At 42.7% G+C, this 13184-nt stretch overlaps 1 protein-coding gene across 5 annotated transcripts in view; it reads right to left on the reverse strand.

The window, feature by feature from the left end:
• The window catches only part of LOC106603505 (nuclear receptor corepressor 1), a 106593-nt gene that overhangs the window by 83640 nt on the left and 9769 nt on the right, over window positions 1-13184 (reverse strand). For all 5 annotated transcript variants that reach the window (XM_014197283.2, XM_014197285.2, XM_014197282.2 and 2 more), the window contains exons 2-3: window positions 8822-9013; window positions 5642-5736 (exon numbers count right to left, since the gene is read on the reverse strand). In XM_014197283.2, the coding sequence (XP_014052758.2) occupies window positions 5642-5736; window positions 8822-8932 (206 nt within the window). In that variant the 5' untranslated portion in view covers window positions 8933-9013. The remainder of the gene's footprint in view (window positions 1-5641; window positions 5737-8821; window positions 9014-13184) is intronic.

Genomic DNA, 13184 nt, shown 5'->3' on the forward strand with positions numbered 1-13184 from the left:
GTTACTCAGGAGGTAAAATGGGAACTCGGATGTGTAGAATAAATTTGACTAGTTGTGGAAAACACTGGAGATGAAGAAAAAGAATGTAAGGAGCAGGCACTGTGTTTATTATGTCTGCCAAACAGGTGCAGTTAGAATATAATAATTTTTCTGATCGTTTGAAGAATGTAAACAAATGATAAGCATACCAGAGTCTGTTGTAATGTATTTTTTTTGTTTAACAGCAAAGACTAAAATCAGTAGCATTCATTTGTGAAATGGAACAATTTATTTATTGTTCACGCTAATTATGCAAGGGTTGCTTTATTTTAAAACAAAAATGCTTGATTGCATTTCAAATCCTGAATGACTCACATGCTGTGTGATGACATGAACGAATTAATAATTGATTGATACAGTATTGAAATATTGGCCTAAGAAAGTTATGGTATTAAGACTAAACAGAATGCCCTCTTTAGCCTACAGCTCAATGGTGGTTATACAAGGCTGCTATACGAAGCCGACTAATGATAACATTACATATTATAAATGAGAGATAAAGAAAAATATCAGGTTCAACATTTTTGTAAATGTATTAAAATAAATACCTTATTTACATAAGTATTCAGACCCTTTGCTAGGAGACTCGAAATTGAGCTTAAATCAAATGTTATTTTTCACATGCACCGAATACAGGTATTCCTTAGTGAAATGCTTACAGTGAGGGAAAAAAGTATTTGATCCCATGCTGATTTTGTACGTTTGCCCACAGACAAAGAAATTATCAGTCTATAATTTTAGTGATTGGTTTATTTCAACAGTGAGACAGAATAACAACAAAAACGCATGTCAAAAATGTTATAAATTGATTTGCATTTTAATGAGGGAAATAAGTATTTGACCCCTCTGCAAAACATGACTTAGGCAAAACTCTTGTTGGCAATCAGAGGTTTCTTGTAGTTGGCCACCAAGTTTGCACACATCTCAGGAGGGATTTTGTCCCACTCCTCTTTGCAGATCTTCTCCAAGTCATTAAGGTTTCGAGGCTGACGTTTGGCAACTCGAACCTTCAGCTCCCTCCACAGATTTTATTGGATTAAGGTCTGGAGACTGGCTAGGCCACTCCAGGACCTTAATGTGCTTCTTGTTGAGCCACACCTTTGTTGCCTTGGCCGTGTGTTTTGGGTCATTGTTATGCTGGAATACCCATCCACTACCCATTTTCAATGCCCTGGCTGAGGGAAGGAGGTTCTCACCCAAGATTTGACGGTACATGACCCCGTCCATCGTCCCTTTGATGCAGTGAAGTTGTCCTGTCCCCTTAGCAGAAAAACACCCCCAAAGCATAATGTTTCCACCTCCATGTTTGACGATGGGGATGGTTTTCTTGGGGTCATAGGCAGCATTCCTCCTCCTCCAAACACAGCGAGTTGAGTTGATGCCAAAGAGCTCCATTTTGGTCTCATCTGACCACAACACTTTCACCCAGTTGTCCTCTGAATCATTCAGATGTTCATTGGCAAGCTTCAGACGGGCATGTATATGTGCTTTCTTGAGCAGGGGGACCTTGCAGGCCCTGCAGGATTTCAGTCCTTCACGGTGTAGTGTGTTACCAATTATTTTCTTGGTGACTATGGTCCCAGCTGCCTTGAGATCATTGACAAGATCCTCCCGTGTAGTTCTGGTCTGATTCCTCACCGTTCTCATGATCATTGCAACTCCACGAGGTGAGATCTTGCATGGAGCACCAGGCCGAGGGAGATTGACAGTTCTTATGTGTTTCTTCCATTTGCGAATAATCACACCAACTGTTGTCACCTTCTCACCAAGCTGCTTGGCGAAGGTCTTGTAGCCCATTCCAGCCTTGTGTAGGTCTACAATCTTGTCCTGACATCCTTTGAGAGCTCTTTGGTCTTGGCCATGGTGGAGAGTTTGGAATCTGATTGATTGATTGCTTCTGTGGACAGGTGTCTTTTATACAGGTAACAAACTCAGATTAGGAGCACTCCCTTTAAGAGTGTGCTCCTAATCTCAGCTCGTTACGTGTATAAAAGACACCTGGGAGCCAGAAATCTTTCTGATTGAGAGGGGGTCAAATACTTATTTCCCTCATTAAAATGCAAATCAATTTATAACATTTTTGACATGCGTTTTTCTGGATTTTTATGTTGTTATTCTGTCTCTCACTGTTCAAATAAACCTACCATTAAAATTATAGACTGATCATTTCTTTGTCAGTGGGCAAACTTACAAAATTAGCAGGGGATCAAATACTTTTTCCCCCTCACTGTACTTACAAGCCCTTAATCAACAATGCAGTTCAGAAAATACCCAAAAAAGTAAGAGATAAAAGTAACAAATAATTAAAGCGTAGCAGTAAATAACAATAGCGGGGCTATATAAAGGGGGGTACTGGTACAGAGTATGTCAATGTGCGGGGGCACCGGTGTCAAGGTAGTATGTACATGTAGGTAGAGTTATTAAAGTGATAATAGATCACAACAGAGTGTAGCAGCAGCATAGAAGAGTGGGGAGGGGCAATACAAATAGTCTGGGTAGCCATTTTATTATGTGTTCAGGAGTCTTACGGCTTGGGGGTAGAAGCTGTTTAGAAGCCTCTTGGACCTAGACTGGGCGCTCCAGTACTGCTTGCCGTGCAGTAGCAGAGAGAACAATCTATGACTAGGGTGGCCGGATTCTACGACAATTTTTAGGGCCTTCCTCTGACACTGCCTGGAATAGAGGTCCTGGATGGCAGGAAGCTTGGCCCCAGTGATGTACTGGGCTGTGCGCACTACCCTCTGTAGCGCCTTGCGGTCAGAGGCAGAGCAGTTGCAATACCAGGCAGAGATGAAACCCGTCAGGGTGCATGCAAGTGCATCCTGTTTTCATTGATCATCCTTGAGATGTTTCTAAAACTTGGAGTCCATCTGTGGTAAATTCAATTGATTGGGCATGATTAGGAAAGGCACACACCTGCCTAAATAAGGTCCCACAGTTGACAGTGCATGTCAGAGCAAATGCCAAGCCATTGGGGTCGAAGGAATTGTCTGTAGAGCTCGGAAACAGGATTGTGTCGAGGCACAGATCTGGGGAAGGGTACCAAAACATTTCTGCAGCAATGAAGGTCCCCAAGAACACAGTGGCCTCCATCGATCTTAAATGGAAGAAGTTTGGAACCACCAAGACTCTTCCTAGAGCTGAATGCCAGGACAAACTGAGCAATCAGGGGGAGAAGGGCCGTGGTCAGGGAGGTGACCAAGAACCCAATGGTCACTCTGACAGAGCTCCAGAGTTCCTCTGTAAAGATGGGAGAACCTTCCAGAAGGACAACCCTCTCCGCAGCACTCCACCAAATTACGCCTTTATGGTAGTAGCCAGACAGAAGCCACTCCTCAGTAAAAGGCACGACAGCCAGCTTGGAGTTTGCCAAAATGGCACCTAAAGACTCTCAGACCATAAGAAACAAGATTCTCTGGTCTGATGAAACCAAGATTGTACTGTTTGGCCTGAATGCCAAGCGTCACGTCTGGAGGAAACCTGGCACCATTCCTACGGTGAAGCAAGGTGGCAGCAACATAGTGTGGGGGTGTTTTTCAGCGACAGGTACTGGGAGACTAGTCAGGATCGAGGCAAAGATGAACAGAGCAAAGTACAGAGAGATCCTTGATGAAAACCTACTCAGGACCTCAGACTGGGGTGAAGGTTCACCTTCCAACAGGACAACGACCTTAAGTACACAGCCAAGACAACTCAGGAGTAGCTTCAAGACAAGTCTCTGAATGTCATTGAGTGGCACAGCTAGAGCCGGACTTGAACATCTCTGGAGAGACCTGAAAATAGCTGAGCAGCAATGCGCCCCATCGAACCTGACAGAGCTTGAGAGGATCTGCAGAGAAGAATGGGAGAAACTCCCCAAATACAGGTGTGCCAAGCTTGTAGCGTCATACCCAAGAAGACTCGAGGCTGTAATTGCTTCCAAAGGAGCTTCAACAAAGCACTGAGTAAAATTTCTGAATACTCATGTAAATGTGATATGTTTATTTAAGAAATTATCAAACATTACTAAAAATCAGTTTTTGCTTTGTCATTATTGTATGTAGATTGAGGAGGAAAAAAGCAAATTTCATACATTTTAGAATAAGGCTATAACCTAACAAAACGTGGAAAAAGTCAAGTGGTCTGAATACTTTCCAAAGGCACTGTATATGGATGATTTATAAAGCCAGGCACATTTAACAGTTAGACTATTGATTATAGACCTAATTAAGTTGGGGTTTCCCCTCTCCTCACTTTTCTTTCGGTACATTTTACCCCTTTTTCTTGTGATATCCAAACTGGTAGTTACAGTCTTGTCCCATCGCTGCAACTTCCGTACGGACTCGGGAGAGGCAGAGGTCGAGAGCCAAGCATCCCCCGAAACACAACCCTGCCAAGCTGCACTGCTTTCAGATACACTGCTCGCTTAACCCGGAAGCCACCAATGTGTCGGAGGAAACACGGTCCAACTGGTGAATTCAGCGTGCATGCGCATGGCCCTCCACAAGGAGTTGCCAGGGCACGATGAGACAAGGGCATCCCGGCTGGCTAAACCCTCCCCTAACCCGGACGACGCTGGGACAATTGTGCGCCGCGTCATGGGTCTCCCGGTCGCAGCCGGCTGTGAGACAGCCTGGGATCCAACCCGGGTCTGTAGTGACGCCTCTAGCACTACGATGCAGTGCCTTAAAACGCTGCCCCAATCGGGAGGGCCCCTCACTTTTTGTAGACAATTAAGGCAAGTGCTGTTTTTTCATCTAACGCTGCTGCTGCATCCGCTGCATTGTTCTCAATAGCAACATGCTGGGTAACTTTGCTATTATGCACATAGCAACACGGTTTAGAAAATGGAGCCAATTCAACAGTGCATTGATGTTTCAGAACCGCGGACAGCGACCGCTATCCAACACGGGAAAAAGGGCATTTGTTATAAAATAATATTTTTTTTAGGTGTTGTACCATTGTTCTTACGTAATATAACCATATACAATTGCAGTAGCACGTCTCAGTGATGGACCGCACCATCCCCACGGCATCCACAATGGACAGGCGAGAGTCAGACCGGTGTCTTGTACACCATAAAATAGAATTGTTACTACTGCTAGACTAAATTAATCTCGGGCAACCAACAGCCTATAGACCAGTTGACAGAATTGGGTGAGCCCTAGAAGCTGCATTCCGTATTGACCCTGTTCTGAGTCAGGATCCGGAACTCAGAACAGGGTTTTATGCACTAGTACATTCTATAGCAGGGATGTTCAATGTCGGTCCTGTAGGGCCGAAACACTTCTGGTTTTCGTCCTTTCCTTCAAAAACGTGGGACACCAGGTGAGTGCAAATAAAAACCAGAATTTAACAGCGCTGCTCTATAGGATGGTTTTCCAGACACCAGATAACGCCCAGTCCTAGACTAAAAGTCATGTGGAGACTCTCGATTGAAACTACTTCTTCGTCCAAGACTAGGCTTAATATGGGTCAGGTAAACTGGCCATACGAGTAGACCTTTTCTTTTGTGCTACTTTTAGGATAACTGAAAAATCCCAGAAATTACTGTCATCATCCCCCCAACAGACTATAATAACAGGCTTTTGAAGCGGAGGTGGCCGTTGGTATCGTTAAGTACCTCTCAGTTCCAGGGTGGAATTCCGAAAGCAAGGAAGGCCTTCGTCGACCTTGCTGGTCCTGCAGGTGACCTCTGTAGTCCGGGACGGTGAACTCCTACACACACACACACACACACACACACACACACACACACACACACAGTAAGCAAACTATAATAACATGCTGGTTTAGACTAGAGCCAGTTGCACAGTGAACAGGGCAGGTCTGCACAGCCACGAGACACAGCCTGTTGATAACACATGGCATGTCAGAGCAACAACACATTTCACCAAAACGGCGCTATTGCCCAAACCAATCGATAACAATTCAAAAAATAAAAATGTTTAAGATAAAAACTACTTGTAGGGCCCTATGCTTTCAGAATGAAAAGAAAAAAAAAACAATAATTTAAAAAAAGCCCAGCATTGCAGAGTCCCTCATGTTGGATTGCAAGGGAGGCGGAGACGTTTGCGCCTATGATACACTATCAAAGGGGAAACCTCTCTACTTGATGATTATTAACGATTTACACAAAAGTCTGAACAGCCACCGCAGAGAAGCAACAAGACACTTGAGGGTGTGGTTGTGCAACACTGCGGTTATTAGCCCAATTGCTACATCAATGCACACGTCCTCGAGCACCTTTTTACCTCAGTCAAACTAGAAATCAAAATCAGTTTCATTACTTTCAAGTGAGGCCAGTGATTTTTTTTTCCCTTTTTAAAACAAAAAAAAAAAACTGGTTTATGTTAAATCCATCCGTTTTTATCTAAATATCAAATCATTTCTGAGTAACAATTAAGTACCTTGCTGTGATTGTTCTCAGCAAAGAATTTCTCAAGCAATAATTTAGCTAGGACTGTGTGCGTGATCTGAGTGGGGAGGGGAAAACTGAAAACTGTTGGCAGAGAGGTTTGGAACTTTATTGTTAACTCATTTATGATGACACCATGCAAGCAAACTGCATCCCACCACAACAGGCAGACATTTCAGGGGGTCTTTTCAAACAACTCATACACTAAAAGGGCATCATCATAATTTTCACATTATTCCAACCTCATAGTATAAAACACAGGAAATCACATTTGACTGCACTGGGCCTTTAAAGGCTTCTATCAGGGAGTAATTAGCATTTCATGCCCTTTTGCTATCAGCACACTGTGACCTACAAACAAACCTGAGCATGTCAATGCACGTAACAGAAAGTTCAGCCCTACCTAGACCAAACATTTCCTAAAACAACCCTTATTTTTTTCCACATACAGAGTTTGTAAAAAAAAAATAATGTTTTCCATTGACCACTAATCAAATCAACCTAACAAACATGAAACTACTTTTGTGATCATGTTGCAGTAACTGCAAGGAAAACCTAGTGCATCTCTCAACTTTGTCAGACCACATGCTAACTAATTAAATCGCAAAACAGTTCATGTCTGCACAAAACAACAAAAGTTAGGCATTTTAATGTATTCTCCAATTACCCAACAAATGGTCCTACACACACGCAGAAAGTTCATTTCCATGTAAAAATATCAGGCATTGATGATTATGTTGCAGTACATGTGAAACCAGAGTGAAAGCAGCGATACTAGAGGTGAACAGTTGGCCTCTGTGTGAATCAGTTCATCAAGCCCTGAGGAATGCACAACACTGAGCAGAGATAACCAAATTGATTTATAGCCATGGAAATCCAGCGCTTTCTGGAGTCTTTCATCTGACCAGGGGGGAAGTGGTGGAGAGAAAAACACTCACAACACTGCATAGCTCTGGTCTGGCTAGAGCCATGCTAAACTTAGCTAGAACAGTGGGTTCTGGCATATTCAAGGAGAGATAAAAACAGTGAAGTGTTCAGAAACACGCACACACCTCTTTATAGGCTGAAGCTTTTTGTAGCTCTTTGCCTATCCATGCAAAAACATATGTTTTACACACTGAGTAATTTTCATAACCGAATGACCAAAATAAAAACATTCTCAGATGAAGTCGAAAGGGTCAGACAAAGAGAAATCTGACCCCCGATAGGTACTTAGCACCTCGGCACAGTGTCGGCTGTTAACATCCCTAATGTGAACAACAAAGTTAAAAGTGCACTACGCAGAATTTGCTACGCCATTTCCCGGTTGCTAAAATTCTAAACAGTTCCCCTAATGCAAGCAAATAATAGTGTAGAGAATCACGATGGGGTTGAGGTCAGGGCTCTGTGCAGGCCAGCAACCGAGGACAGACGATTTCTACACGCTTCAGCACTCAGCGGTCCCGTTCCGTGAGCTTGTGTAGCCTACCACTTCACGGCTGAGCCGTTTCCACTTCACAATAACAACACTTAGTTGACCGGGGCAGCTCTAGCAGAGCAGAAATTTGATGAACTGTCTTGTGGGAAAGGTGGCATCCTATGACGGTGCCACGTTAAAAGTCACTGAGCACTTCAGTAAGGCCCTTCTACTGCCAATGTTTGTCTATGGAGATCGCATGGCTGTGTACTCAATTTTATACACCTGTCAACGTGAGTGGCTGAAATTGCCGAATCGACTAATTAGAAAGGGTGTCCACATAGTTTTGTATATATAGTGTATTTCAGTACACTCGTAACAACTTAAGCATTACAAAACTTATATTCGATAAAATAACCTCATGTAACAAATAACCCTTTCATTTATTTGTTGACCAAATTCGTCACGCTCTCACTGACCTCCATACAAAAACTCCTTGTTTGGTGAGCAAAAATACACCACCTGCTGAAGAGTTGGCCTCCCTCTTCTTCTCTGATTATAGTGATCATTTCAGCATTAGGTGATAAATCGGTTGACCATTATAACCACAAGTGCACTGTAATAATACTAAAGCAGCCAGAGTAAAAAAAATAAAAATAAAAAAAAATTACTTGAGAATAACTCAATTGTTGTACCTTTAGACTGTTCAAGCCAGTGGATACTCTCTTGCTTTCACTTGAACACAAGAGAAGTCTGCATGATTCCAGAGCAGATCCTGAGGCATGTCTCATCTTGAAATCTCTATTTTCCATTATATTATGGATTCAGCATTAACATGCAATAGTGAATAATTTGCATGGAGAGAGAGGAATTCTTGCTAGTAGGTGGACATTTTTTTTTTTTTAGAATAATGTTTTAAAAGATGCAGTGCAGTGCCATCATTAAGAGTTTGAGAGAGTAATGACGTTTCTCTGAGCTCAGTTTCTTACCTGTTGGTGGCGTGTGGTGCTGAAGGTGTACTGGACAGAGTGTGATGGGTAGCGGCTCTGCTCACTGCTGAAGCTGCCCTGTGTAGGGGGATAGCCCGAGCTACTGGACATCCTGGCTCCGGGTTGAGCCGGGCGGGCTGTTGCTGCACTGATCAGGGGCTCTGCTGGAGCATGGCTGGAGACCCAAACCACCTGAGGTAGGACAGATAGAGGGACACTAGTGTTGCATGGTATACCGAAATGTCGATACATTTTCAATACTAGAACATGAAAAACAGATTGGTACTAGAATGTTACTTTTGGTACTTCTGTCAAATGTGTCTGTATCAGGACAGCCGACCCCTTATTATAGTGCACATCGTGCCTGCCTACTTACTCATTGCTAGCCTGCACAGAGAGGCTGGGCTGGTGCATGTTAGCTCCCCACACATGCTGTACAGTAGTTAACACACTTGAATAATGACACCACACATAGAAATGTTGAACCTGTTAATTACTGTTCACAAAACAATGTCCATACAGGCCAGAACACTTTACAATGGAAGATGATACCGGTAGCTTCCAGCTAAGTAGGCTAACTTCCCTTGCTAGCTGACAGCTAAAGCCAACATCAATTCACTACCCTAGTACCTTGTTTGTGATACCATAATGCAATGCTAAAAATGCAGATTTCATAGATGATTTCCACCAAACACTTTATTCATTCACTTACTGCATCTATCACCCAAAGATTACCTATTGCCTCAGCACAACGAATGCCTCGTGAATGACGTAACTATTGGTTAAAAAAAAGTCAATGGAGCTACTTCTATGCAATGCTGCTGATCTATACAATGCCACCACTATACTTCACTGTAGGGATGGAGCCAGGTTTCCTCCAGACGTGACACTTGGCATTCAGGCCAAAGAGTTCAATCTTGGTTTCATCAGACCAGAGAATCTTGTTTCTCATGATCTGATAGTCTTTAGGTGCCATTTTGCCAAACTCCAAGTGGGCTGTCATGTGTCGTTAACTGAAGAGTGGCTTCCGTCTGGCCACTCTACCATAAAGGCGTGATTTGTTGGAGTGCTGCAGAGACGGTTGTCCTTCTGGAAGGTTCTCCCATCTTCAAAGAGGAACTCTGTCAGAGTGATCGTCGGGTTCTTGGTCACCTCCCTGACCAAGACCCTTCTCCCCTGATTGCTCAGCTTGGCCAGGTGGCCAGCTCTAGGAAGAGTCTTTGTGGTTCAAAACTTCTTCTATTTAAGAATGATGGAGGGCACTGTGTTCTTGGGGACTTTCATTGCTGCAGAAATGTTTTGGTACCCTTCCCCAGATCTGTGCCGACACAATCCTGTCTCAGAACTCTACAGTCAATTCCTTCAACCTCATGGTTTGGTTTTTGCTCTGACATGCACTGTCAACTGTGGGACCTTAAAAAGACAGTTGTGTGCCTTTCCAAATCATTTTTTGAGCAGTAACAGTGTCAAAAGTTTGGACACCTACTCATCAAAAAAGGGGTTTTCTTAATTTTTTTACATTGCAGAATAATAGTGAAGACATCAAAATTGAAATAACTCATATCGAATCATGTAGTAACCAAATATGTCTGTTTTACATCCATTGAGAATGACAATAGCTCCGCAACACATTTCAAAAATCTTTCCAGCCCTCTCCTTTTTGTTAACCACTCAGCGTGAAAGTGAAAAATGTGATGCTCTGATCCAGTGGCAACTACATAAAATAAGCCTAGATTACTTCTTATCAGTGCTTGACTTGGACAGAAATAGGTTCCGGTACTCATTGTGGGTGCTGGTACTGTTAATATTTACAGTTGAAGTCGGAAGTTTACATACACCTTAGCCAAATACATTTACTCAACTCAATTTGGACAATTCCTGACATTTAATCCTAGTAAAAATTCCCTGTATTAGGCCAGTTAAAATAAAGTGGTGATCCTAAGATTGTGAAATGTCAGAATAATAGTAGAGAATTATGTATTTCAGCTTTTATTTCTTTCATCACATTCCCAGTGGGTCAGAAGTTTACATGCACTCAATTAGTACTGTAAACTGTTCGCTGCTCTGGCACCCCAATGGTGGAACAAGCTCCCTCACGACGCCAGGAGAGCGGAGTCAATCACCACCTTCCTGAGACACCTGAAACCCCACCTCTTTAAGGAATACCTGGGATAGGATTAAGTAATCCTTCTAACCCTCCCCCCCACCCCCCCCAAAAAAGATATAGATGTACTATTGTAAAGTGGTTGTTCCACTGGATATCATAAGGTGAATGCACCAATTTGTAAGTCGCTCTGGATAAGAGCGTCTGCTAAATGACGTAAATGTACATTTGGTAGCATTGCCTTTAAATTGTTTAACTTGGGTCAAACGTTTCAGGTAGCCTTCTACAAGCTTCCCACAATAAGTTGGATGAATTTTGGCCCATTCCTCCTGACAGAGCTGGTGTAACTGAGTCAGGTTTGTAGGCCTCCTTGCTCGCACACGCTTTTTCAGTTCTGCCCACAAATGTTCTATGGGATTGAGGTCAGGGCTTTGTGATAGCCACTCCAATACCTTGACTTTGTTGTCCTTAAGCCATTTTGCCACAACTTTGGAAGTATGCTTGGGGTCATTGTCCATTTGGAAGACCCATTTGCGACCAAGCTTTTTCCTGACTGATGTCTTGAGCTGTTGCTTCAATATATCCACATATTTTCCCTCCTCATGAAGCCATCTAATTTGTGAAGTGCACCAGTCCCTCCTGCAGCAAAGCACCCCCACAACATGATGGGATGGTGTTCTTCAGCTTGCAAGCATCCCCCTTTTTCCTCCAAACATAACAATGGTCATTATGGCCAAACAGTTCCATTTTTGTTTCATCAGACCAGAGGACATTTCTCCAAAAAGTTCGATCTTTGTCCCCATGTTCAGTTGCAAACCGCAGTCTGGCTTTTTTTATTGCGGTTTTGGAGCAGTGGCTTCTTCCTTGCTGAGTGACCTTTCAGGTTATGTGAATATAGGACTCGTTTTACTGTGAATATAGACACTTTTGTACCCGTTTCCTCCAGCATCTTCACAAGGTCCTTTGCTGTTGTTCTGGGACTGATTTGCACTTTTCGCACCAAAGTACATTCATCTTTCGGAGACAGAACTTGTCTCCTTCCTGAGCAGTATGACGGCTGCGTGGTCCCATGGTGTTTATACTTGCGTACTGTTGTTTGTACAGATGAACGTGGTACATTGAGGAGTTTGGAAATTGCTCCCAAGGATGAACCAGACTTGTGGAGGTCCACAATTATTTTCTGAGGTCTTGGCTGATTTCCCTATGATGTCTAGAAAAGAAGCACTGAGTTTGAAGGTAGGCCTTGAAATACATCCACAGGTACATCCACAGGTACACCTCAAATAGGCTAAGTGACATCATTTGAGTCAATCAGAAGCTTCTAAAGCCATGACATAATTTTCTGGAATTTTCCAAGCTTCTGACCCACTGGAATTGTGATACAGTGAATTATAAGTGAAATAAACTGTCTGTAAACAATTGTTAGAAAAATTACTTGTGTCATGCACAAAGTAGATGTCCTAACCGACTTGCCAAAACTATAGTTTGTTAAGAAATTTGTGGAGTGGTTGAAAAACGAGATTTAATGACTCAAACCTAAGTGTATGTAAACTTCAGACTTCAACTGTAGGTGCAGGAGCTCCACAATACTTTTGAGCTAATATTCTATAACATTTGAGTAGCCGGTACTCAGCTCCGGTGAACTCCTTCCCAAGTTAAGCACTGTTTGTTATCCCTTGCGCAAATAGCCTACAGCTGTGTCTGTCCTGAGCTCACTGGCGCAGGAAACCAAGGGACCAGAATATTTTATACAATGCTGCAAATTGGCTAGTGCAAGCATTGGGCCGGACCAAAGTTAATACGTTTCAAGTTTGTTGCAGACAGGCAATGTGTAGCCAATCTGATTTATAGGAGAGAAGAAAAAAAATCCCCTTGGGAAAAAAAAAATATATAATAAAAAAATTCTGGATATTTTCTGCCTGCAGGCTGCAATGTTTTAATTTGTTGGCTTTATGTAGGAAATGGCAATAAGTTACTTTTTAGGTTATCATTTTAAAATTAGATTTGTATACAATTTTCGTGAACCACTTGACAATGATTGAGATATGAAGATGTTACTATAAAATTAAACTGTTTCACAAAAATGTGCAAATGAAGACCATCGCTGGCACACAGATCGTTAGAAATTAGAAGATAAATTGGCATTCCACATGAGAAAGGTTGCCGACTCTTCGTATAACCTATTGCCGGCAACTTCAGGAGTGTAATGGCATAATTTGCGAAAGCCAGCAGGAGGAGAAGAGTTGGGTTAGGTTAAGT

This window comes from Salmo salar, chromosome ssa04, assembly GCF_905237065.1.
Source record: "Salmo salar chromosome ssa04, Ssal_v3.1, whole genome shotgun sequence".
NCBI classification, from domain to species: domain Eukaryota; kingdom Metazoa; phylum Chordata; class Actinopteri; order Salmoniformes; family Salmonidae; genus Salmo; species Salmo salar.